General features: G+C 41.5%; 2 protein-coding genes across 6 annotated transcripts; both read left to right on the plus strand.

The window, feature by feature from the left end:
* Positions 1-4,504: 4,504 nt before the first annotated feature.
* LOC121616490 (histamine N-methyltransferase-like) lies at positions 4,505-13,821 on the plus strand. 5 transcript variants are annotated; one of them, XM_041951278.1, is made up of 7 exons: positions 4,505-4,561; positions 5,367-5,514; positions 8,205-8,257; positions 9,156-9,263; positions 10,552-10,682; positions 10,865-10,958; positions 12,671-13,821. In XM_041951278.1, the coding sequence occupies exons 2-7, from the start codon at positions 5,378-5,380 to the stop codon at positions 13,030-13,032; spliced, it is 885 nt and encodes a 294-aa protein (XP_041807212.1). In that variant the 5' UTR covers positions 4,505-4,561; positions 5,367-5,377; the 3' UTR covers positions 13,033-13,821. The 5 variants fall into 5 exon arrangements, with proteins under 5 accessions (XP_041807212.1, XP_041807213.1, XP_041807211.1 ...); XM_041951279.1 differs by lacking the exon at positions 4,505-4,561 and adding an exon at positions 4,566-4,696; XM_041951277.1 differs by lacking the exon at positions 4,505-4,561 and adding an exon at positions 4,576-4,768.
* A 1,909-nt stretch (positions 13,822-15,730) lies between these two features.
* On the plus strand, positions 15,731-21,382 carry LOC121616572 (histamine N-methyltransferase A-like). The gene is made up of 7 exons (XM_041951397.1): positions 15,731-15,807; positions 15,921-16,063; positions 16,919-16,971; positions 18,980-19,087; positions 20,222-20,352; positions 20,641-20,734; positions 20,884-21,382. The coding sequence occupies exons 2-7, from the start codon at positions 15,930-15,932 to the stop codon at positions 21,228-21,230; spliced, it is 867 nt and encodes a 288-aa protein (XP_041807331.1). The 5' UTR covers positions 15,731-15,807; positions 15,921-15,929; the 3' UTR covers positions 21,231-21,382.
* The last annotated feature ends 5,980 nt before the right edge of the window (positions 21,383-27,362 follow it).

Below are 27,362 nucleotides of genomic sequence, written 5' to 3' on the forward strand. Positions count from 1 at the left end.
AAATGTAAAACAAAAGCAGCGAGCCCCGAAACAGATGCAAGAATAGGAAGAGAATTATCTACTGGAGCAAATGTGCTTTACATCTTTCACAAGGACGCCACACTTCAGCTTCTTTTTACACCGTTTCTTTCACACCCAAACACAAGGTCAGCCGACACCAAGAGACGGGAGGAACACAGTAGTTCTTTTTGTTCCTGCACCACAAAGACAGGGCTCAAAATGTGGCAAAACAGACAGCAAGAACCAAATATTTGTGAGCACACATTGATTAAGTGAGGCATGTCTTATTTCTATTCCCCTAACTCACCCGCTAAAGTTCTAATTTATTCAGCCCTGAAATTCTCAGAGTACGCTTTTTAGTGCCAGAGCATCATCCCAAAGCATCTTAATGGACCATAAACACTTACATTTACCATCATTTAGACATGGATCCTTCAGTGCATTATTCATACGACCCAGCAGAGAGTTGAGCTCCCAACACTTGGTGGTTTCGGCGCTGACCAGAGCGTACGCTGTTTCTCTTTCTGCCTCCACAAGCTAAAGATTTGGTCTTGTGTTATCTGACCTCCTTCTGAATGTATTTTAGCAGTAACTCTATAATCTCTATGGTTGTGCAGATATGGCTGTTACATGTCGTAACAATCGTATTTCAACAGCTGATTGTATGTAGGCATGCTTGATCCATTTTGGCAGAAAGTGCTCCGAGTGGCCTTGCAAAGATCCTGTTTTTACAAGTTGCCAAACATTTTAGAGTAGTTTCTTTCAGGAGTTTCTAGTATTTGACCAACAAAGGGATGTATGGTAAAGGTTAAGTCAATGTAAAATCCAAATAGTGAAATACAGATCATTTCTAATTGACGGTTATTTGGCCACATTTCCATTATGAAACAACGAGCAGCCAACTTCTGACCTGATGAGAGGATTCTATTGGGTTAATGTCCAAGAAATGTTCACTCATTGTTTACAGTACCATGCTATTTGTGTTACTATTGTGTGTACATGGAGAGCTGGACAAAAATGCAAATAAATTGTGGAACCATGTGAACATAAAACACTGCTTTCTTTCCTCTTCGCTGCACATTTCACAGTTCAAACTGAGTGAAATCTTTTGGAGAGAGGGATGCTCTACGCCCGCTGTGATTTCCATCGGCTCCTTGACTCTCAAGTCCTGATAAATTGTAATTACTGATACAGGCTCCGAGCGGAGCCCAGAATGTATAAGCAGCTGATAAGATTCATCTTGCCCTCCAGTCAGATTCCCAGCCCGATAATCCCGCGATGCTCGCAGGTTGCAGGGGAAATAGTGTTTAAATCTTTTGTCTCATCTAATTCATTTGTTTTAGACTGTCACTTTTGTTTAAAAGAAGGTTGAATTCAAATGCTTGTGTCGTGGCCATCTGATCGGTGGCAAAGACGTGGGCTGATCTTGTCATGTCCAATTCATCTCATTTTAGTTGCTCTCAAGGCATATTTGCAGGTTTCAGCGAAGCTATGTGAACAGATTGACAATGGCGGTGTGTGGTGTTAATCAGGATTCATCTATCACAGCGAGCTGGATCACTCTAATGGAATGCGGTGTGCTGTATTTTGACAGCGCAGAGTGAGAGCTTAATGAATATTTACTCAGAATAATGCATAGAATAAAATAATGAATGTTTATTAGAATTGATTACTGATTTATTATAGGCATGTACAGTGATGAAACAGTTTTCATCATTTTGCTAGTTATGTTTTGTCTTTTCAAAATAAATCTGCAAATTTATTAAATACAGTAAAAATACTATGTAAAAAATACAATTTTTTAAGAATAATTCTTGATTTTTTATGATTCTATTTAGTTGCATGTGTGGAATTTAGCCTTTATCAATCTTCACTTAATTATGGTAGAGAACAGGACAGAATAGGAAGCCACCAGCTGGAACTGAACCAGTATCACTGCTGCTTGTTGCTTGGCATCAAGGACATCTGGACCAACATGACCCACAATATATACAGTATATATGTGTCCATATATATATAGACATAGCAGTCTTAATCAACACAGCTGATGAAGCTCGTTTGGTTAATAATGAAATGTATCAAACAGTAAGGGCAGTTGCTTTTGACGGAATTGCTGCAGAAGAAACAGATGTTTGGAGTTTCAGGGTGAGGTTTAAGTTTGGGTACGGAGAGTCTTCATGAGTATGGTACTGCCTGACTGAGATGGTTCCTGTTTAACTGCTACAAACAAAAAAAACAACGGTCTTGTTTAGGATTATTATGGGGTTTTTTTTAGCCATATAGCTGCATAGCTCTGGGGAAGGCAGCATTGGTCCACTTTGGTTCAGAATTAAATATCTTGGGAACTGCCTGGTACTGATGTACAGGCATTCAGGGTCCTCAGAAGATGAACCCTATTGACTTTGGTGATCCCCTGACTTTTTAAGCACCACTCTGAGGTTGACATTTTGGTTTCTAGTCAAATGCCTCCACAACTATTGGATGGATTACCATGAAATCTGGTTCCGACATTCATGGCCCCCCATCATCAGGTCAAAAATTAAACAGTCCAGTGCTTTGGAAGACCAAATACTTGCAAACCTAACGACATCCATCAACCTCTGCTGTACTTTTGATTTAGTGCTAATGAGCAAATGTTAGCACGCTACCACATTAAACTGAGATGAGGACCACGGCAAACATTATGCTAGCATGCTGACACTATCATTTTGCTACGAGCGATGCTGCACTGCCTCCCAGATCTGTGAGTGTGACTGGAGACTTGTGTTAAATATTACCTTCGTGTGCAGCATTATATAAGCACACAAACAAAGAAAGCAACACTGTCCTCTATGCACAGCAATGTGTGTGTGTGTGTATGAGAGAGACAGACAAACAGAGACAGAGAGAGACAGACAGTTGTTTGCTTTGATATCCTAATGAATATCTGTGAATTTCAGTTAGTCACATCGGGTTTCTGCTACATCAGTTCCAAGAGGGAGTTCATTCCAGAGATGTGAAGCTGAAAATACTTCTCCGCCCACTGCCTTTTTGTCTTCTTGATTTTAGGTACAATTGTCCTGATTATACCAAGAGCAGCCCGCTGCCATCTGAGAGCACAGACATGGCACGTGGAGAACAATGAGGTTGGATAGATTAGATGGCGCAAGATCATGTATTAATAAAAAGGACTTTGAAGTTTAGTCCGGTTTGAAATCAGAGTGATGCAATCCAGTAAAGTTTCCTGGCTTTATTGTTCATGTTCAGGCTGCAGGTTTACAGAACAGAATTTTTTTTTTTTTTTAAGGTGGAGAAATGATGATGTGTTGATTGCTGTCTGCTTCTGTCAGGCTTTAGAGACAAAGGACGTGAAGTTAAAAACACAGCAACAAATGAATCTACAAATTCACTTGTCTGATAAAAAGCTGTTTGAAAGGTCATGAGGGTCAGTCTATAATTTGTGGATTGCACACATTCAACTCAGAAACAAACAAAAAAAGCTTTTACTTGAGTTAATCTTGAGTAGAACTTTAATAGCCGCAGTCTCCAGGTTATACTGAAACGATACGACATAACAAAGGTCAGTGTGAGTCCTTGTTAGATGAGACAGGAGGATCAGGGGAATGTTCCAAGGACTCACCGAGGTGCTTAAGAAATATCAACCACATGGGTAAATGTCTAAATAGGGGTGTGGAACGGTTGTGGTCGGTTGTCTAAACAACTCCATTCTGGACAACTGGCTACTCCATCATATCTGACTAAACCTCCTCTCGGGATTCACTCCCTGGATTAAATCCTTATCAGATGGGGTCTGTGGCCTAATTACAATCTAATTTGGGTTCTTGGCCTAATTCCTGTCTGACATTACAACAACTGGGAAATCTGGGAGCCATGGACGAGCCAGGAGAGACTCTCTCCTTGAAATTAAACTATATATTCCTGTTTTTTCCCCCCAAACTGACCATCTGTTGTGAAAAGATAAATTTTATTTCTTATAGTAGTCTTTTAGAGCATAATACCATGTCAGATGTAACATCTCTCTCTCATTTAAGATTTTTTAAAAAGATCTTCCCAGGTATTGGTCTCCACACGGCGAGAAAATTGCCTCAGCTTCCTGAGACTCATATTAAATCACAATCAATGCTGTCTGCGTTTGTCCTTGTCAGAAATACATTCCCTTTGTGCAGTGATATGGAAGTGCAGAAGTGTCTTGATATGCCACAAAATGTGCACAAAGTAGAAAAGACGTGAGGGATTGCTTAAGTCAGGTAAGTTTTCAGCAGCTGATTTTCATTCTGTTCCACAGTGAAGTGATAAACACACACCGCTGTCATCATTAGTTTAAACTGTCTTTATTCACCTTTGGAGCTGCAGCTGTCCCTCTTACACCAACCACCACGACTGAAAACACATATATAAACCTGCCAATATTCACACAGCAGAGCGTGTTCTGTCACTAGGTTGATCTCTCTAGGACTTTTGTCCGCCACCGTTGGCCCTCCTTAAAACCGAGGATGAGGGGAGGGTTTATTCCAGCCTGCAGCTCCCTCCGGACGCACTCGCTCCTGCACGCACCCTCCGTGTAAGTGAAATGTTTTGATGCGATCTGCCTGCGCTTTAATCCCCACACGCACGGCTCGTGTGCTGTGAAACGGGCGTCGTGGCGTTCACCGAGCGAGCAGCGACCTGCTGTGTGCGCTCGGCGCTCCGGTCAACGGTAAACACGTCGGGGGACGCGGCGGGCGGTGCGTCGCTCTGTCTGGGGATGTCTGTGTGTCCTCTGCGCTCGGTAACATATCTCTCAATGCACGGGCAGCTCTGTCTGACTGTAAAGACGCGCAGCTTTGCGGGAGAAGTGCTCCTGCAGGGACAATAACAACATTCCGCTTCGTAATGAAGTTCGTTTCATGTTGGGGTGCGGCTTGGCGGATGTTCACCTTTCAGCTTCCCGGTTCAAGTGCCGCATGACTGTCAAATTAAAGCTAATTTGCAAAGTCTGATTCCTGTTTTTAAACTAAAATAATAAACGTAGCACAGTGTATAACACGAAAACAGAGCATTTTACATTTCATCTTGTTATAAATAAGAAGAATAATAAACTTAATTTGTATTGCACCTTTCATACAGGAAATGCAGCTTATCTTGACTGGAGTAAGTCTGCACTCCACAGTGAATCTTAGAATGACAAACATGACAGCTAAGCTCTGACTCCCCATTCAGATGTCACAGTGCCACCCACGCTGTTTGACTGATAATGTGATGGGGAGAAGTGTTCAGCAACTGTTGAAGCTGAAATGAAAGAAAAACACACACGCTCCCTGCAGATTACTGTTCTGACTACCTCAGCCGGAAATGGAAATATTTGCCTTTTTTTCTTTCTTTGCCAGATAAACTTGCCATGGCGTCTTCAATGAAGAGTCTGGTGGATGACGATAGCAGGTACCAGAAATCCTTCGAGCTCTTTCTGCAGCGCTCCACTGAGCATCAGTGTATGCGGGACTTCATCCACAATCTGCTGCCAGATATACTGGCCAGGTAATCATACACACGAACACACACACACACACACACACACACACACTTGTATTGACAACAGAATAGAATACATCAAAGTACAGTTAAATATTTTCATTAGCTTTTACAATGATACAGTATGCTGTACAGTAGTGTTATAGTGGAGTTCCTCAATGTGTCTAAGCTGAAGATTAATAAACCAGACTTGACCAATACAGACAAAATACAGTGAAGGGGCTGAAGCGAAATCAATGAGAAGAACATTAGAGTGAGAAGAACAACTGATATTAGTTTTCGAGACGCTGCAGTTTACTGGTCATTTTTTAAAGGTCCAGCTCAGTACATTTTAAACAAATTAAGGGACCCTTACAAAAATGTTTGATTTTGTGTCAAAAAAAAAAAAAACATGTAATAATTGCCAGAATATCAATAATAGATCACCAGAACTCTCAAACATTGTTACTGGCCTCAAAAATCCTGTAATTCTCAAACTCTATTGAACATGTTCAGTAACTCTTGTTATGATGTGACATGATTGTTGCTGATTAACTAGATTGCCATGGAGCAGTCTTAACCTTTACACAGCGGAGGGAGGAAACCGGTTTCAGTGCAGTATATACTGAACCACTGATTAATCATCTTCATACTACGGTGCTGGCTCGGAACAGGTAAAAAAAACCCCACAAGCACGACACAAGGTAGTACAGGTTAAGAGCGAAGTCCAAAGTCTTTCGTCTAAAACAAGCAGTTATCAGAACCGAGAGGTTGGTCAGGAGAGGGGCAGGTGAGGAATCAGAGTCCAGGAATCAGGTAGGGGTTCAGGATCCAGACAACAAGAAACAATGAAAGCTTAGCAAAATGCAAACAACAGTCTGGCAGAGGACTAGTGCAAGTGGCCCAGTTTTGATGCTACTGAGGTAATCAGAGGGAGTGGAGAGCAGTTGAGTAAGTGGGTGGAGCAGGTCAGGTGTTGAAAGTGGAGGGAATGAGGTAAAGGTAAAAGGTGTGTGTGGATCTGCAGTGACAGGGAGGTATGTCAGGTATTGAGAAAACATTACCCAAGAACATGTCTGTAAAGATTCCCATCCATCCTGCTTGAGGTTCCAGAAGACGTTTGGCCTCTTCTTCAGGTCTAACTGACCACTGGGGAGTCCTGGGCATTCATCCTCTTGCAGGATCGTTCACACCTTGGGAGTCATTAAGGCCGCATGTGAGGCGTTGTGTGACTCCTGGTGTGAATAGCTGTTGAGGGATCTCAGCACTGCATTGTCAGTACACTTAACGACTCACATGATGGCCGAGTGGATCGTTGACTCACTTGTGACATCAACAACTCACAAGGTGTGACCAATCCTGCCAGAGGATAAATGCCTTGGACTCCCCAGGCCAGTTAGAACTGAAGAAGCCTTTTGGATGAAAGACCAAACGTCTTCTAGAACCTCAAACAAGTCCATTTAGAAGTACCCGAGCACATGTTAAGGACGGAGCTGGGGCACTCTTCCCACCTGCTTTTCACCATGTTTCACATGATGTTAATGTTATGAAACTGTCGCAGTTTGTTAGGTTTAGGAAAATAGTTCATGATCTGTAAACTAAAGACAAACATAGTATAAAGAGTGGCAAAGTCCACATAAGGACGCGGACAAGATTGACAGTTGGGTCAAACACAGGACTTTAAAACCAGAGACCAGGGTTCGTTTCCTGTGTTAAACCAGGTTATTTTAACCCAATGATCTCTTTCTCTTTTCGGCCATGCTCAAACATCCCCCGATTCTCTCAGGAAACAGAAGTGAGACTCTACCGCGTGGAGAGCCAATCACATCGCAGTCTTTTGCGTACTAATTGGGTGCAGTTAGCATGCTCTGGCACCGGAACACAGCCGCAACCGCAGCTCACGACAGAGGGATGGTTACAGGGGAAAAAAACAGGCAGAACGACTAAATGAATGCATGACAGAGAGCAAGAGATCAGGAGGGATGTGTGATGCTGTGAAACTTGCACATGTATTGTTAAATTCATGGATTGTAAATGATTTAGCTGGTCCCAAATCCAAATAAAGGACATTTAAGTGTTACAGTGCAGCTTTTTCTATCAATATGTCACTCTGGTGATTAAAAGTCAAGCAACATGCTCTGTGTGTTAATCATGAGAACACAGTCAGCACTGTTAGGATTAAACTCAGAATTTGTAAATATTATTTATGGGTTGCATCATGCTGTTTATGACTGTCGTGCCCTCAAATGCACATATTTGAATGCACAAATGTGCATAGATTAACCAGCTAAACAAGGTGCGTGCGAATGACAGTGAGTGTTCATGGAAATTTTCTCTTCTTGCATTTGTTCCACGTCGATACAACCCCGAGCTGCGCGGGGCCAGCGCCACGCTGCAGAGAACCAAACCCCGGCTCCCTGCTCCTGCTGACAAGAAGCAGATCAGAGAGGAATCTGCAGAGATATGACGCACAAGTTAATTAAAAAGTGTAATCGTGTTATTAAAAAAATCAGACGGTGAGTGACAGAACGTGTCAAAGCCTCGGTGCTGGAGATGCTTCAGACGCCAGATCACAACATCTCACGTACCCGAGTGTCAGGCAGAATTGACAGCTACAAGCCCAAATATGTGACCCACATTTGGCAGGTTGGAGGATGTGAATTTCCAGACTTGACTGTTGCGAAGACTCAAAGCGTTTTTTTCTGCTCTCCCCTCAGCGTCGGAGATGGAAAGTCCCATCTAAATGTCATTGGAGTTGGAAGTGGAGATGGTGAGAACGCGCACTATGAGACACTTTCACTGCTGAACTTAGCTTATGCGCTGTGCCACACAGTAAATAGCGGTGGCAGGCGGCGAAGGTGAGGAGGCGTTGTTGAATCAGCCCTCCGTAACTGCTCCCGTTGCTGTGCTGTCATTTACGGCTGCGGCAGTAAAAACCTCTGCCCTTGTTACACCTGTCAAGGGTTTGCATCTGTCCAGCTGTCAGATTAATCTTGAACTTTAGCCGCAGACAAAGTGACCTCACCAGTCCGTGGTTTTACTGCTTCCAGCTCCTCAGACAGCAAGGTTAATTTGCCTCCGAGCAAACCCACGGCTTGCCCATGAGTGCTATTACCCTTCACTTATGTCAAACCCAATCCTTTTAATTTACCTGAGCTGTCATGTCAGTATCATAATGGAGCGATGTTACAGATTCTCTAATGGACTGTAAAATCCATTAGAATGACTACAAACTCCCCCGTAAGGCATTATTCAATCTAATCAGCGCCTGTCCAGGTCAGCTTCTTTACTCAGATGTATCTCTTTAAACATGGCAACTTGTCAGCTTCAGTAAGAACAATACGACCTGCCTGGAGCTAAATGAGATTGAAAGAAGCATCACAGCGATAACTCTCTGGGTTTGAGTCAAGGGTTTTCTTTCTCTGATTCTTGCAACACAAAACGTACAATTTCCTGCAGAACTGACAAGCGCTGTTAGCTATTTCCTGCTCAACTCTGCAGCACAGTTTGAATTTGAGGATTGTGATGAGCTGCTAGTTGACTAAATGTGTTATTTTTTTATTGTTGAACAGTATGGGTTGGGTAAGTAGGTCAGTTTTTTTTCCTTTTTTGCAAAAAAAAAAAAAAAAAGGTGGTTTTCAATATAAAACCTCTGTTGGTGCCCGTAGGTGAGATTGACCTTGAGATGCTCTCTGAGCTCCGTCTGAAGCACCCGGGGGTGACAGTGGATAACGAGGTGGTGGAGCCAAGTGCCCAGCAGCTACACAAGTACAGAGGTACTTCCTTCACAGGCACACGCTCATCTTACCTACCACAAATTCATACTGTGTGTGTGTATTCATATGCCCCCCAAAATAAGTCTCCATATTTAATTTAACAGCAAATAAGGGATATGCTATATTTTACCTTGTGTTAGAATAAATTTGAAAGCAACCCTAGGCATTCACACTAATACATTAGTAATACAGTTATTCATGTACTAGTGGGTGGATGGTCCTTTTAACCACCAGCTGGAGACTCAGACCCTCATGTCAGCGAGTATCCACCTCTCTGAAGTGTCTTGGAGAAAAACCAAATAAAAGTCTGCTGCTCTCTGGCCAGTAGTTTTACATTACTTCTAGTGCTACCAATTATTCACACATATACAGAAAATCTATTTAAAAGGGTCATAATGAAACTTGTAGGTAAAGTGGTGACCCTGAGGATCATCATCTCCATCTTTTGTGTCGCTTCTGTCGTGCGTTGAGAGCTCATTATGCTCTCGTGCAGCTTTTCTTGGGCTTTCTGTCGATGCGGTCGGAGTTTCTGTACGCCGCTCCCTCGGTGTCTGCTGACGCACATCTTTGCCAAATGAGCGTTCTCAAAAGCGTGCTTTAAAGCGTGTTGGAGTCTTTTGTAATGTGAAGACTTGCCCATACTTGCCTCCTTTGAATCGGCGTTATGTGTGCAGCGAAGTCACGGCTGTGCGGGTCTGCATTAGGCAGCTGCAACAAAAAGTCATTTTAAAGCAGCTAAATGTATAATGATATGCACCCGGTGAGTCACAACAACAAAACCACTGACAGGTGAAGTGGATAACACAGATCATCGTTACAATGTTCTGCTGGGAAACCCGGAGGCCCGGCATTCATGTGGATGTAACCGAGCACACCCCCTCATGGCAACGGCACTCCCTGATGGCAGTAAACATCGCTAAATAACGTTGCTGTTCTTTCTTGTGTAAATATTGTGCAACAGCGCTTTGGCCAGACATCTCTAACAGAGGACCATCCTGATGAAATATACTAATAAAATGAAAGTGATTGTTTTACAGCATTTTTGAGAGTGTTATATTCATAAGACCAGTTGTCCTTTTGCTTTTGGAAAATCTAAAGGTCAGGTGTTGAAACTTTACACGGTACCAAGCATGATATGAGTACATCTGAAGATGTGGCCATTATTAAAATCAATTAGACAAACGAAACGGACACAAACCTATTACTGTCATTACTTAAAAAACTTGAATGAAAATGAAGGTTAATATCTATATTTGCGAACACGTTCCATAACTCTGCTCCGTGTCAGTTTCGGTGTCACAGAAACCAGCTTTAGATTACATCAAATTTAACTGGAACAAGATGACTGCCTCTGAGTTTGAGGAGCAGTGGAAAGCGAAGAAGACGACGAAGAAGGCTGACTTCATTCACATGATCCAGGTCGGTGCTGCCAACGCGGGGCTCCTGGCCCTCACACTGTATTTTTGACACATCTAGGTCATATTCATTTTGGCGGCGCTCCACAGCAATTAATCCCATTAGAACATCTGTCTAGCATAGCATTATAATTAGGTGCTCTATGAATCCAGTTACCAGCTCATTATCTGTGGTGAAATTGACAGATGCTGTATTACGTGAAGGATCCTGGAGCCACTATCAGCTTCTTCCAGAGTCTCCTCGACAAGAATGGGAAGCTTCTTATCATCCTGGTGTCTGGTAAGTGGATGGATCTAATCTTATATTATCAAGACGCGAGATCTTTTTCTTCTCGCAGGCTAGCTGTGCTGCTTGCAGTCAGTGAACAGCACCTAGTGCTTATGTGCACACGGTATATGGATGAAAACTAGTTAAACAGTGTATCTCAGTAAGAAATACTATTATTATGGTTATCAGAGTTCGTGCAGAGCGGCATTAGAGAAACCCTCTTCTGGCGTTTTGCACAGATTTATCATGGAGGAAGTGGGAAAAGCAGTTAGGCTGCTGTTTAAACATATTTTTCTCTGCTCAGTACAGGAGGGAGTTATTGCTGTGAAAAATAGTGCAACCACTTGAAGCGCAATTAGTCACACATTTATGTCCTAAGTAAAAATGTAATTTAATTTGATGACTTATCAAGCCCATCCCTCTATAGATGGGGCTTTGCTTTCCTTTGGTAAGCTGTACTTCAATGTTTTGAGCCATGCTAGCAGCATGGATGGCAAGATAGTCAGTTGGTCCACCACTTTGGTCCAGGCTGAGATATATCAGCAGCTGTTAGATGAATTCACATGAAATTTGGTACGAACATTCATGGTTTCAAAGGGTGACTCCAGCTGACTTCGGTGAATCCTTGGCTTTTCCTCTGCTGCCACTTTGAGCACCAACAACAGGGCAAAGTTGAACTTTTTCAGTTAAATATCTGAACATTCAGTGGACGGATCGACTCAAAATTGTGCACAGACATTCCTGCTTGTCAGGTGACGTATGTTAATGTTAATGAACCCTTGACCTGAGGTTGACATGTGCGGGTTTGAGTGAAATGTTAGATTATTGAATGGATTGTCCTAAAATTCATCAGGTCAAAAAAATTCAACTCGTCCAAGACTTTGTTTTATGATCAAATAGGATTAGTGACATTCCCGTCAGTCTCAGCTGCTCTTGTGTTTAATGCTAATTAGCAAATGTTAGCATGCTAACAAGCTAAGCTAAGATGATGAACACGGTAAACATTTATACCTGCAGGGGAAAACAAGGACTTCAGCAAACTGATTGATTCACAGCCTTTAAAACTGCAAACAGACCGACATTTTCACACTGCTGTGTCATCAGAGCCAAGGGGACAATCTATCGAATAATGGATCCAAGGGTGCAAGTTGCCATAGCCTGTCGATCAAAAAAGAACATGGAGATATAGTACAGAGTAAAGATAAGATTTACAAAACGTGAAATCATGCGTCCATCAGGGTTAGTGAGTTAGAGGAAATGTGTAATTCTTCATTTAGGCCCAAAGACTGAAGCGTGTGAAGAATCCAGATCCAGCACTCCCTCACTATGTCACCGCCTTATTTCTTTAATGAAGCTGCAGCATAATGTTCAGTCACATCATACTCCACGGTTTGGGGGCGGGTTTTTTTTTTTTTTTTTTTTTTGTAGTTTGGTGTTCAAAGCTCTGAGTTTGTCCTACTAAAAACAGACCACCGAGACGTTCCAGCATGTCGCGCTGCTTCAGTTTCTGAAACATCCTGCGGCGAGTTTATTCGCACACTGCTTAAAGACGTGGTTTGAACCCTTTTCATCTAAACACGCCCGCTTAGCATTAGCATTCTAGCACTGCCATTGCGAGCGTGTTAGCACGCTGCTGTTAGCACTTAGCTCGAAGCTGTGCAGCCTCAGAGAGCCGCTGGCATGGCTGTAGGCCCTCAGTCTTGTTTTCATGTCGCCTGTTCCAGGTGAGAGTGGCTGGGCAAGGCTGTGGCAGGCGAACAGGACCCAGCTCTGCAACACGGAAATAAGTCAGTGGGTGACCACCGGAGACGTCAAAAGCTACCTGGACTCCAAGGGAGTGAGGTACCAGAACTACGAGCTGCCATCGCAAATGGACATCACCGAATGTTTCACCGAGGGGGACGAGAAGGGAGAGCTGCTGCTCGATTTTCTCACTGAGGTGCTGGACTTCAGTAAGACGGCCTCTCCTGAGCTGAAAGCTGCCATCATGGAGCTGCTGAGGCACCCAGACTGTAGTGTAGAGTCCAACGGCAGAGTTATGTTTAACAACAACCTTGGGGTGATAGTCATCGATCAGCTCGCTTAAAAGCGGGCTGTTCATGAATGTGAATGTGAACTCTGAAGCACATGAGTAATGTAGTTGTTTTTATTTAGTTAATTAATTTTAAACACATTTAAATTGCACTGCTTATACTTGACTGCATATATGAACACGCTTTTAGACTATGTGCAAATGCCTTGGTTTACATGATCGATTTTGTACAAACCTGCTTCTACACAACCTGATTCTGATCTCCAGGACTGTTTTGATAATATAGATTTTCTAAGAATAGTCATTTTATGTTGATGCCAGTATGACTGATTCTATGTTATCTTCTGTCTAATCTACGTTTGTGCAAAGTGAAAGTGGCTTGATTGTAATTTGTCTTTTTTCAAACCACTTTTCATTTCATTGTCACGAGCCAGCCAAACAAAATGTGAAGATCAGAGTTTTAATCAGCTTTAGACATCAGCTTCAGATTCAAGTATCATATAATTTTTATGAGCTACAGCTGGCAGGCTGTGCTTCCAGCCCCATTACACTGCTGCGCTCATTGGCTCACCGATACTTTGGAAATATGAAAATAAATGGAAAATTGAACACTTAATTTTCCATGGAGATTGAGCTGTTTAGATCAACTGAATACACATGCAGAAATGTCTGGATTTTGTGTCCTTGCTTTTGAATGTTATACATTGAATTATATTTACATCACTGAGAGAATTTGACAAATGATAAACCAGGACCTGGTTAGTCTGTTCTGTCTATTTTTGCATAGTAGATGTTGTGGAATTAACATCTGACAAAAAAAAATTAAAGGCTTTACAACCTGCACCACTGGCATGTACAAGCTATTTATTGGTTCAATAAAAACAGGCACAACAGTAGCCATTAGTGTTACTATTCGTCTTCTAAAATAATTACCACTGATATATTAAGTAGTGGCACCATCTTGTGGGCAGCTTGTGTAACTGCCCATGAAATGCAATCTGACTTCTTTTTTTTTTTAATTTTGGACCTGGCATTACTGGAATAACTAAACACACAGATCAAATGAAAGAAACCTGTTACTTTGAAGTATTGGTAGGTAAATTTTGAACAATTAATAAAGCCACTGATTACAGTTTATAAACCTTTTAATAAGAAGGCATTTCGGGGGTACCAAAAACACAAGCTATTGCTCTAACACGCTCAAAACTTTCATTAATTTTTTTTCTGAATCCATAGACCCTCCTGGTCTTTAGTGAAGCTGTGTCCTTCCATATGCTGACCTTAATACTCCTGTTCATGCTTTGGCCTGTTCATATTTGCATCTTGAGTTATAAATCAAGATGCGATTGTAATAGTTTTTGATAAAGACAGTGCAACTGTACGATCTTTTAGAATAATCTTAGCTTCCTTGGTTCAAGAGGTTCAAGATGAATCTTTCAGTGCAGGTGCATGCCTATTGTGCTTTGTGTTCATTTGAAAGTTTCATCCATTCAGCAAAGTAGTTGCCAACATTTTTTAAGAAATTAGAATACCATTTAGATGACAGGTGGAAATCAGCTCAATCCTGCAGAATCTGATGCTGGTATGTCCATGCCTTTGTGATTTAGGGTGAATATGCAGATGTGGATGGAAACCACTCCATTTATCCTATGCAAGGTCACACAGGGCTGGAGCCAATACTAGCTCACATTTAGCAAGACGTTGAACCCTGAAAAGGCCGTTTATCACAGCGCTAACACCAACACATATAGACAAACACGCCCACACTCACAGCCCCAGCTAATTAGACTCGCCAATTCACCTAATCTGCATGTGTTTCAGGACTGTGGGAGGAAACTGGAGCGCCCTGAGAAAAAGCTCCAGCCAGCCGGTGGATTCAAACCCCTTATTTTTGAGCAGCAATGCAGATTTTGTTTTGTTTTTTAAATAACACATTTAAAAGACTGAGTAGCCTTGGCGGAGGTGTGTGACCTTTGGTGATCTGTTGTTTGCTGCACAAAGTAATGTGTTTGCATGAAGTTTGACAGGGCTGCAATGTGACTGAAATCGATGAAACAGGTTGCTTTGTGATGTCATGCATCATCAACTTCGTTACATCGGTCGTACTTTTCATTTTAGAGGTCAGTCCTCCATAAAGCCACACGTCAAGTTCTCTGCTAGAAATGACCAGAATATTTGTGGAGCTCAGGGTACTAAACTCATCGTAGAGCATTATGCAGGAGCTGCACAAGTTTAGCTTTAGCTGGTTACTAATAAGATTTTTCCCGTATTAGCGTAAAAGCATCCATCATAACCCTAAAACACTGTAGATCAGGCATATCCAAACTATTCCTTAAAGGGCCGTGTGGCTGCAGGTTTTCATTCCAACCAAGGAGGACCACACCAGGCTGGACTCATTTAATCAGCTGATCTCAGTCTTCAGCTGATAATTAGGTGACCTCTTGTCTGGTTGCAGCAAAAACCTGCAGCCACACGGCCCTTGATGGAATAGTTTGGAGATCCTGCTTGCAAGGTTTTTAACTACAGTAAAAGTGTTCTGACTGGTTAAGTTCAAATATTAAACATTTGAAACATTTTTCTGTTGGGATTTTGGACTGCTAACAGACTAATGAGGCTGATTTTGAAAGAGCTGCTGGAACACACGCATGGATAGGAATGTGGTAGCAGCTGCGGCCCACTCTGATGTATAGGCAAAGTTCATCTTTCAAGAGTTACGTAACAAAAGCCAATGAGAGCAGAGCCAGCCAGGCTGTGGGAGGGGAGCATAACTCTGCAACTTCAGAGCGGAGAAACAAGTGACTGTCTGTACTTACTCTCCTCATATTCAAGGTAATTGAATATTTACAACTGATCAAAGTTAGGCTTTGCATAGTTGTTGCAGTTTTTGCATGCATGAATCATTGTTTGTCTGATTATGAACCTGTATGTGTAATGCATTGCAGGAATCAGTCATGGCTGCAGAAGCAAAGCAGACTTGTTATGAAGGCAGTGATGTCGAAAGCTTTCAGTTCTACCTAAAACACTCTGGAGAACACGAGGCCATTCTCCAGTGTGTTCACAACATCCTACCAGGACTTCTTAAAAGGTACAAGAAGAAAAGCTGGGAACTATCCTAAAACTATTTCCACTTCTTACCTAGACTCAGTAAAGGTTGTGGATGTCTTCTTCATGTCTTTTTGTGCAAGACTGAGGATGACTTAGCTCACTGAGTTCTCACTTCACAACGTCTGTCAGAAGTTGGAGAATGTTCTTTAAACAGAGACAACATTGCCTCTGATTTCATGCAGGTATAAAGCTGACAGCAGTGCTACTCGTAGACAAACATAATGTCCTTCTGTTGGTCAAAAGTTCAATTTGTTGTGCTTGTTCCAGTCCAATCCAAACAACTCTGTAAACACAGAGGTGGGCATTGTTCATGGTCAGCCAACACAGTGCTATTTTGCAACTACTTTGACTCTTTTTGGCTTTTTGACTTTGATAAATTTTCATCTAGAGCACATTTTAAGGCAGAGTCTGCACTGTGTTAGACCGATGAATGATAATGATGATGCCTTCCACAACTGCTCGGAGGATGTGTTGCACAGTTCTTTCTCTTTTGTTGCCTGTAATTTGCTGTCTCCATACAGCAGCAGGATTAATCTGTGCTTTAGTCTCTAATTGGAAGTCTGTTTTGTGTATAAATACCCATGGGTGTGAAGTAAATACATAAAGTTCTGAAAGTAGACTTGAGGGGTGAGAAAGTGCTGTTTTCTGTTTTTTAAGAGAATGCAGAGTGAGTTTTAAAGTCAGAAATCTCAACAATCAATGCAAAAACTACCTGATTATTGGTGTTAATCAACATCTTAGTGGCACACAGATATATAGTTTAGTTATTATGTACTATTAGGTAATGAAAGTGTATTTATTTATACAGTTTTCCATCTGTCATGTGTTGATGCAGAACTGGAACAGAGAAGAGCAGCCTGGATGTTCTTGGGGTCGGAAGTGGTGGAGGTATGTGATATAGAGAGATACAGTGAAGGGTCACTGGTGTATGAATACACGCGGTTGTGGTTACTAACTATAGTGTCTAATTATTGCAATGCAAAGATCCATGAGTGCAACAGATTGCATTATGTGTTTAAAGAGTGGCTTTAATTACAGTAAAGACTAGAAGGAAATACACTGTTCCACGATTTTATCATGTTCAGTATTTCCCCTGCTGTCAGATCAGTTAGAGGCCACTGCCACTGCAGGACTCCCACAACAGCTGGAAAGAAATGTGACACTTTAGAAATATAACGATGCACTGAATTTGACTTAAAGCCCCCCAAAAGTTGTTACTGCAATCATGAGGCATGCAAATCCACATGTAATAAATACCCTATTCAGATACAGGATGTACGCAGAGTTTAACAGTTCATCAAAGTTGAATCATGAGTTAATGTACTACCACTTGCTGTTAGCAATTTTCTTTCTTCAGCCTGCATCGCAACTAAAACAACATGACATCTTAATAACAAACCACTGTCACTACTGTCTCTGCACATAAATGCGTACTGGATTTACACTCCTGAATATTAACATATTACCAGTTAAGGAGGTGGAAGGTGACTCTGTTAGTCAGAATAAAAAGCATTTTGGATGAAAGTGTCTAACAAAGGAAAATAATAGATGGAACTGTAGAAATTTCATCCAACTATTGCAGTGATGAGAAAATAGACTCACAGATTTCAAGTTTGTTTTAATACAGCAGTTTGGTCACATGCTCATATGAACACTGAATAGGTTTCTGGGTGTGATTCACAGTCATCTTCTTGGGCTGGCATTGAGGGAATGTTGTCATTGAGGCGTATATCTAACAAGGCCTAACAAGACAGATTAGAGAGGCCTGTTTATCAAACTAAACTGTGACATAGTTGATTAAATGAGAACAACCAGTAAGTTTCATGAGTTCAGTGAAAAAGCACAAATATAAAGTGGACAAAGGTCAATTGTAACTTGACTTGAAAAATGCTTTCAAACAAGCATCCAAAGTAAGTATGACTCAGTCAAACAAATAAAATGAGAGTCTTCCAAACATACAGTCTTTTTGGAATTAGGGAAAACAAGGAGGGAATATGTACAAAAAAGACTGTGACTTTAGAAAAAACCCACTTGATCTGACTGAGTCAAACTGCAGAAACCTCACATTTACTTCACATCATTTTTTGCATTTTCTGAAAGTTTTTTGCCTCAATCACTCACAGTGGAAGCAAATTAGGAGGAGTCATGTTTTCTGTTGGAAGACAGACTTGGAAATTATGCATAACTGTAACTTATCCTTTATAATGCGATGCCTCGGTTCTGGATGTTTTGGATTGCCGTAGTCACTGAAGAAGAGGATAATTATTTCATGCTAAATATTAGTTTGTGTGCAGAATCTCAATTTGCCCAAATACTGAACTAAAATGTTAAGTACGTAAACCAAAAGGGCTCTATGTAAACCAATCATCCGGCACATCATCCAGGGTTGAATAATGAGCAACACGATCAAAGACCATGTCTGTATGGGGGGACTGAAACGTTATAGGAGGACAGTTCATTCCAGGCTCCTGAAGTTTGCACAAGGCCCCACTGCAGGTCAATTTAGGACTTAGATTATATTGATTATTGCACAGCAGCAAGATCAAAGTCATTGTTCATGTACAAAATGATAAGACTGTGATGATAAGACTCACACACATTTGTGTTTCCAGCAGTTTTGGGGACATTGCATAGACTTACATTAAATTCCTGGAAATTTACCCAAACCATAACCACTATGTGACTTACCCTAACCCTAACCTGAACCATACCTAAACCTAACTTGGACTACCAATTTTGTCCCTATAAGGAAGGCGAGTCCCCACGATGTGGGTAAAACGTGTATATACACACACACTCACGCACACACTTGACCTTAATATAAGCGACATGTCCACCTGAAATTAGTTTTGAACGTTTGAATGCGTCTTGAGTGAAGCTCCCTGGTGTATTCCAGGCGAGGTGGACACCCAGATGCTCACTCTGCTGCAGTCCACCTTCCCTGCCGCCCCGATCACGGCTGAAATTGTGGAGGGCAGCTATCAGCTCACAGACAACTTCAAAGGTATCGACGATTCAAAACACCATCAGTGAAATGTTATGGCTTTATAATGTCGAGATTTGCACTCTTCTCTCTGCTGCCCCTCATCTTCTTGCTTCTTTCTTTCAAACCTTTTCTGAAGCATAATTATGATTGTTATTATTATTATCATTGTCATTTTTGTAGTAGTATTACTAGTGGTAATATGAGTCCTCCTTTTTCAGATAACTCAGGTTTTAAATGTCAGAAAATAAAACCCTGAATTACCGATAACCAATAGGTGATTTGAGGTGGGAAGCCATCCTCTCTATAAGCCAAATGAGCTAAATGCAGCCCCCTGGTGGACCTGCTCTCCCCCCTCTCCATCCTCCTGTAGCAGAGAGGCTGTTCAGTGGAACATGTTAGTCTCGTCTGCCTGACTCATTGATCCTTCATCTGACCGAGGTTGGTGCAGGTTATTTCTGAGCCATATTTCCACGGCTCTGAAATATCAGTAGTCTAACTGTGCTGTGTATTGATAAATCTATGGAGCTGTCCGTGGTGGACTTGGATCTATATTATTCTCTAAAATATATATATATATACTCAATTATATACTTATATTGTAGCCTACATACTGTGTGTTAGTGTTGGTTGGTGGTATGGGGTCGAGGGGGAGTGCTCCCATTGGGGTAATAAATTAACCAATCACCAACTGCATGTAACTACATATGTAACACTTTCCATAACCCATGAGGTCTGTCAAATTTTCTTGAGCTACCAATTCCTCATGAAACAGAAAACAGAAGTTGTCGTATATTGCGAATACACTCTGCCAGAAACTGGTGTCACTGTAAAATCAGCTTGATCTTCAGCGAAGTCGATGCTGCCTGTTAAATGTATGCATAGAGATACCTGTTGAAGGGCTATCAGATCTGAATCCATGTGATCTACAGATCTGGATCCACACATCCCTCTGAGCTGGAGGCTGGTCTCGCCCAATCAGAGCTCTCCCTTTTTCTTCTCTTTACTTCTTTGTGAACATAGCACTAACTTTGGTACAACAATTATGGATTGGAAGCAGAAAAACCTTGTACTGGTCTTATATCTGATCGTTATCTGTTCCCATATACCATGTACTGTATATAAGTTGTTGTTTTTTTTATGTCCAACTTCCAGCTTTGGTAGCAAAGACCACCAACCTTCAGAAGATCCCGTTTGTTTGGCATTTAATGAACAGTGAGGAATATGAGAAGCAAGTCAAAGCAAAGGCAGACGTGAAGAAATTTGACTTCATACACATGATTCAGGTACTGTGACTTTGCTTTTTGTACCTTCAATGTAAAAATGGCGTAATGTCACTTTCAGGCCTCTGGACGTTGCCTGCATTGCCGTCTAAACAAGCGCTGTAAACTAAAACCTCAGTCCCTCAGTGAGATTTTTTTAGCTCTCCACTAAGTCCTCTGCTCCTGCTGCTTGAATTCACTGGGGAGCATCTGCAGAACTTTTTCTGACCAAAATGTAGGGAAAACACTGTGGCTTTGCAGCATCAGTCCAACAGATCAAAGTAAATTTCCTTACAATTCTCTGCTCGACAGATGATCTACTATGTGGATAACCTCGCCAATACAATCAAGTTCTACCACAGCCTTCTGAAGAGCAACGGCAGGCTCATGATCATCATTGAAGCATGTAAGTCGGACTTATTCCTCCTAACCTGTGCATTAATCTTTACCGAAGCACAAACACATGTATCAATCTGCATTTTGCTTCATTCATCCAGGCCAATACTTATTTATACTATATTTTCTCTTAATTTAATTTAATCTTATTCTATCCAGCTAACAGTGGCTGGGACATCCTGTGGAAGACGTACATAAAGGAGCTCCAGAGCGACATCATCACCGAGTACCGCTCAGCAGGAGAGGTTATAGCTTGCCTGAGGAGCCTGGGTCTGAAGTATGAGGAGCACCCCATCCCCAACTCCCTCGACATCACCGAGTGCTTCGACCCGAGCAGCCAGACTGGACAGCATCTGCTGAATTTCATAACAGCGAAAGACTTCTACCAGTCCTTCACCCCAGAGATCCGAGCAGGCATGTTGGACCTTCTCAGAAAGTGCAGCACTGAAAAAGATGGCAGAGTTTTCTTCAACAGCGACGTCACCTGTATTCTGGTGTATGCTTGAGTGTATGATACAGAAAAAATAATTCATACATTCTGATTCCTCTTTTTTGCATTTCGATCAAAAGTGCTTTATATATTGATCATTGCAAAGTTTTTCGAGTCTTCAGCTTATATTCATTCCATTAACTCTGTACATGCATCAATATGATCAATAAAAACAATTCAGCTTTGATTAAGTGTTTCCTTTTATCTTTATTTTTTCTATATTGTGTCTCTGTTTTATGTCATTTATTGTGAATCGCTTTGTGCATCTAATGTAGAAAGGGGCTATATAAAGTACTTACTTATATTTACTTACCAAATGGCAAACAGGCAGTTAGCAACTAGCTGGTGAATGTAATGGAGTGTTGAACTAGAGCCAGATTTTTCCCTCAAACATTAGAGGGTGAAAAGAGCTTAAAGTAGAAAAACACGACCCCACTTGCTCTGCTGGGTTTGGAAGTGGGGAAATTGTTTGCCAACAAGTTTTGCAAAATCAACACAAAAGGTGACATGTCGGCTGTGTTCACACACTGTGCACTGAAGGATTTAGCTGGCTCAGGTGTTTTTCACCTATTTGGGGTGTCGCTTCAGGACAGGAAGACTGGATCTGTGAAATTTCAGGTCGGGTAAAATATGCATGCAGTCTTTCAGTCTTGCAGGGTTACACAAGAAATGCACATACAAGCCCAAATAGTAATAAGGGAATAAGGGAAAAAAAGATAAAGCAGCTAACTCTCAGTACAACAATGGGTGAAATTTCACACAAACTGAATAAGTCTCTCAAAAATACTCAGTATGCAGCATGAAGGCTACAAGATTGCCATGCTTAATCACTAAACTTAACAAGGCTCTGTAGCCACCCAGCAGCAACAGAGGTACTGATTTAACATCATCTAAATTATTTTTAATAAAAAATGTTCAGTAAATTTTCAGTCAATACAGTGACTGAAACTGTGTTGCTCATTTTAATTTTGGTCACTGATATTATCTTGTAGCTCCGAAGGAGATTAATTATTTAACTTTTCCACTAGATGGAGCTGTATACTGTGTACATCAATATTGCAAAATATTAAAGTATCTTAAAAATAACCAGCACCATACTAACTGTCAGTGTTGCTGACAGCAGTGTCTCCTCAACCCCCAGATGTCATTCTGACATCTGCTAATGACCTGAAAAACAGCTTTAGACCCTTTAATGTTCCCCTAAAAAGCCCTCCATGCTCTTCTCTGCAGCCTGTGCATGTGTGACTGCATGGAGACAGAACATCATTTTATGGAGCTTATTGTATTTTGTTTTAACAGTGCTGCTTGTTCCTGAAGCCCCAGACTAGATCCTGCTTTCAAGTTTTTTTAAAGTGTGACCAGAGAAAAAAATACAAAATAAAATATCTAAACTTTGTGTCTGGAAAACCAATTGGACTTGGTCAATGGAAGTTTCCAAGAAAAAAAAAAAAAAAAAACCTCTCTGCTTCTTTTAGCAGCTAACGCTAGCTAGCTAGCCCTGCCTGGGACTGTCACAGTCACTCAGTGGGTCAACAGCACTGCTGGCCAGGTAGCAGTCAGCCTCAGTCTGTGCCACTTTTACATTGGCACAATACAAATCTGAAGCATCCCATAATCTTTTTGAAGGCCTCTCCAGCACTGACACAGCAGACTGTTTGCTCAGAAGTTGGGAGCATCTTTGGTTTTCCGGCCCAAACTACACCCACTGTTTAAAATTTCTTACAGTGTGAACAGCGAGGGCAAGTAATTAATTTAGTAACTGTGAGGAGATTTTTGCTAATTTGGTTTTGATAAATATTGTGTGTTTAGATGAACAACATCAGCTTAGACATCAGCTTATCACTGATTTACTTCTAAATCAGTAATAAAATGACTTTTAAAACGCTTCACGCTATTCACCTTAAAGCCAGCAGATGGTACTACATGTCTGAGAATACAGGCGATCCTGTACCTGCTCTCCACTGCAGCAATCCAGCAGATGGCACACTGATCTTACATTTACACATGACACCACAGCCAGGAGTGAGAACACCAACATTACACATAACCAAAAACAATACACCTAGTGTGTGGGAAATAATGGCTTTGGAGCCAGTCGTTATTTGCCTCCTGTGCCCTCAGTCCTCACGCAGCAGGCTGACACAGACACACTTCTAACAGCAGCATGGACACGCAGCGTCCGCCGTGGCTGCACGTGCACAAAATCCCGTCAAACTGCCGAGGTCTTGTCTCAAGCTATCCAGCAAATGTATTCTGGCTGCTCATTTACCTCATTAGCTTTAATAGATCAGTAATTGAAATTCATCAGAAATTCTTGTCAGTGTACTCCCCCCTGATGTCAGTGGGCTTTCAGCACCTGCTCAGGCTCCATTACTGGGGGTCCTCGCTGGGCCCTCTCATACCGCAGAGTGACAGAGCATTAGTCACCGCGATAATCAACCTCAAGACACTGTTTGCCGCTAATGCTCTTCAAGAACTATTTACTTCACATGCCAGTTGGTGTCTTATCAGAGAAGAAGTTCTCTGCTAGATAAATGTGATGAAATGTTCACACATCACATTGTTTTTGAGATGATTGATTACAGACGTGCTGAACAGCTGGATGCTGTTATGTTTTTAGCTGCATATTGTTTTTATTTACTGTCTGCCAATTGCTCATTCGCTGATGGCGTAATGAAGCCATGCCTCTCCAGAGGGTTTGATGTAAATGCACGCTCCCCTGCGAACCTCGTAGTCGTCGATGCTGTGAAAATAGTGGTCTGAGCGTGAAATACCGAATCCTTGAATACTTCTTTGCCACGGTGCACAGGTCGGACATCGCAGCTGTGCCAAAATGTTGACATGGTTGTGCATCCAGCATCCAGGTGAAAGCCTTCATCAGAAAAGAAAGCAACTTCCTTCAGTCCATCTGGCCAGCTATCAGAGCTGAACCTCCAGCCTCTGGCTCTGAGGTGCTCTTCAGTGTACCATCACTCATCTTTAGTGTAATGAGGAAACAGGCCATGTGTTCAAAGTGTGAATATTATTATTATTTTGTCTTGACCTGAGTATACCTCACTTATTCTTTTTATTTATAAATTAGTCTTGCACGTGCAGTTTGCCCTTTGTTCATTCCTAAATAACAAACTTGGTTTAAAATGTATGACTTTCTTACTATGAAGAGCAGCAGACGAGAAAAGTCTTTGCATTATGTCTACTTGTTGCCTCTCAGTGCAGAGACTGCTTGACTTCAGGTAAGCCAAGGTTGCTTTAATTCTCCTGGAATGAATTAAATCAATAAAAACAGGGCAAGGTATCAAAAGGACACAAATTTTGCCAGTGAAAAAATTAACATCTACACCATTTGAACACAAAACTAAAGCGAGACATATTCTCAAAAACTTGAATCAACATTACTTTTCACAGCACTTAACACACCATTAACATCATCTTGACACCGGCTAACACCTTAACGCCCACCGCACCAAAGTCATTACCAACACGAAAAGAAAGAATTTTGTTGAAGGTGACTTCGCAGTGAATCGTTCGGCACTGAATAGATGTTGATGCTGCTGGAGGAAATCAGTGTTTATATCCCTTATACAGCAAAATGATGCTGCATGTCGCTACCTTCATCGCTCACTTATAATCTTTTTTTTTCCGAAGCCTCTGAAAACAAATTACCACCCATAGTATCAAACTGTGGGAATTTACAGGGATTAAAACTAATCTGTTGTTTGCACATAATTGCCTACGTCCCACTTATTCTTTAAGACAAAGTAATGATGCCAGTTTTGGTGAATTTCTGAGCACACTGTTTGGCCAAATTGACTCCTCAGATGTCTATCTTCTTTAATGCTCCTCTCCCCTGGTCCCCTTTGTATGGAGAGTCAGCATCAGACCAGAAGCGTCTCCTATCAGCCATCACGTCAGTGGACGGACCTCTCTGAGACCAGAGCAGGACATACAGTGGCCCTAAAATACATCACACACGCTTTAATGGGCAGAGGCTGCGGCCGGGCTGTGAAATATAGCTCTGATACCAGTCCTGTAAATGGCTGGCCTCTGCGGCGTATTTCATTCTGGAGAATTAGTCCTGTTTAGCAGCTGCTGTTATATAGCAGCTGTCCTCCACAGGTCTGAGTCAGGCAGAATAAGGCTATTTGATTGATGATGCTTAGGATTTTTTTCCCCACCTCTTTTTTAAAATTCTGTTTTACTTCAATTAAATAAATAAAACAAAGTGGAAATTCGAGTTGCTGAATTCAGTCTTTTTCTGTCACAGAGGTTGAATTGCTTTGCATAAAAGTGATCTTACAGCCTTGCAGGCTTAAATCAATCTGAGGCGATTAACCACAAATCAGAAAGGGCGCAATGAAGTGACTCTGCTCTAATCAAGTTTACCTTTGTCTGTCTCATTAATCTAGTGATTCGAGGCCTTATAGTCAGATTTTCAGGACTGCTCCTGTGGGTGTGAATACGGAGAATTGCTACAGATAAGCAATGGCGCCATATTTATTCTGCATGCCACATATTGCACCAGCAGTGTGAGAGATAAACCAGGCCAAAAAATGCCACTAATTGACCCCCTCTGTTCATATCTTGATCAATTACAGATAGCTCAACACATTTAGTGATTTCAGAAATTACATATTCCAGTTCAGGCCTTTTGTTTCTGTGCCGCAGCTGCGAAAACTTCTCCTGTCGAGAGGAAAAGTTCAAGTGAAAAATAGGCTACTTCTAAAGAATTTTGTGTGTGCCTGACAAACGGTGATAACAGTTTGGAGAAACAACTTGATAGTGACTCTAAGCCATGCTCTTTTAAGCCCATATTTGCTCATTTGATAAAAGTGACAGTGACTCTCACTGTCACTTGTTCACTTTGTCAACTGAGAGAGTTCCTGAGGGCCAGATCCTCCTTAATTACACTCGGTGACGTTTACCCTCACTAAACACCCCAGTTCCCCCCGCGTGGTGCAGTGTTTGGGGCTGTGCTTGTCAGTTACTGTTGTCGGATGTGGAGGAAAAAACAAAAAAAAAAGCCTTATGCAGTGTCAGTTCTTTTGCTCATGTGGTTTTTGCACAGATGACTATGGTTAGACTGATGTGTTGGTTATCAGCAATGGATCAGCTCTTGCACTCGCTGACAGATATAAGTTACCTCTGATGTGGTATGACTTCCTCCAAAAGCATGTTGTTTCTGATTTTATTTGATTTTTTTCAAATTTTGCACGTGTTATATGTTTATATAACAAAGTCATTTGTATTTAACATTCATGTATCCCAGAGTTAATCACTGCATCAGTGATGTAGACCAGTCTGCTTTAAAGAGCTGTTCACATTGCATTAGTCTGGGATTCAAAAGAAAATAAAGCATGGAGATCTTTGGTAAACACCACATTATGGCATAAAAATATTCAAATTAAAAACACTTAATATTGCTATAGTGACTTCAGTGTATCGGCAGAGGCCTTAAAAAATCCTTATCAGTTAAACCCTACAGATGATATCTGCTGCGTTTTATTACTGTTATTACTGAGGATGATGTCTGTCTCTCCTGCAGCTATGTTAGTGAACAGATGCAGGACTCGTGCAAAAAACTGATCATGACACAGAGCAGTCCTGCCAGAAGTTAATACCAGTAGCGGGGATATTTGTACTTAATCCCTGTCATGAGAAAAAGAAAATAAGACCTTACATTTCCCTGCAGATCTGCTATGGCTTTATTATTCTTCAGTGCATTAATCAACTAGTATCTCGTCTTTTGCTTTTATTAAATGCCGTTTCTGGCTCACATCCATTCATTGGATCTTAAATATCCTCCCTCTCAGGGGTGTGGGCTTGATTGTGCATAGGAAATGAAGTTGGAAACTTTGGAGCTCTATTTAAAGTGCGGGTCCCTGGAGCAACCCCTCTGTCTTAATAACTTACGATCAGGATCCCCGGGTCCTCCCGTTTTATTTCGCCCCGCCGGTGTTCCCAACTAAACCCATTCTAATGAAATGCTCTGCTAAATTGTCAAACGGTTCTGTTTTCCATCCATAAAAGAGGTGTTTACAGCCCTGGTGAGAATCTGAACACAATAAAGATGGTTGTTTAACTTGATAATTCACAGTGCAGGTGAATGGCGGTATTAGCTACCTCATTTAGGAGCTGAGTCACTCTGAAG

Source organism: Chelmon rostratus, chromosome 13 (genome assembly GCF_017976325.1).
Source record: "Chelmon rostratus isolate fCheRos1 chromosome 13, fCheRos1.pri, whole genome shotgun sequence".
Classification (NCBI taxonomy): Eukaryota; Metazoa; Chordata; class Actinopteri; order Chaetodontiformes; family Chaetodontidae; genus Chelmon; species Chelmon rostratus.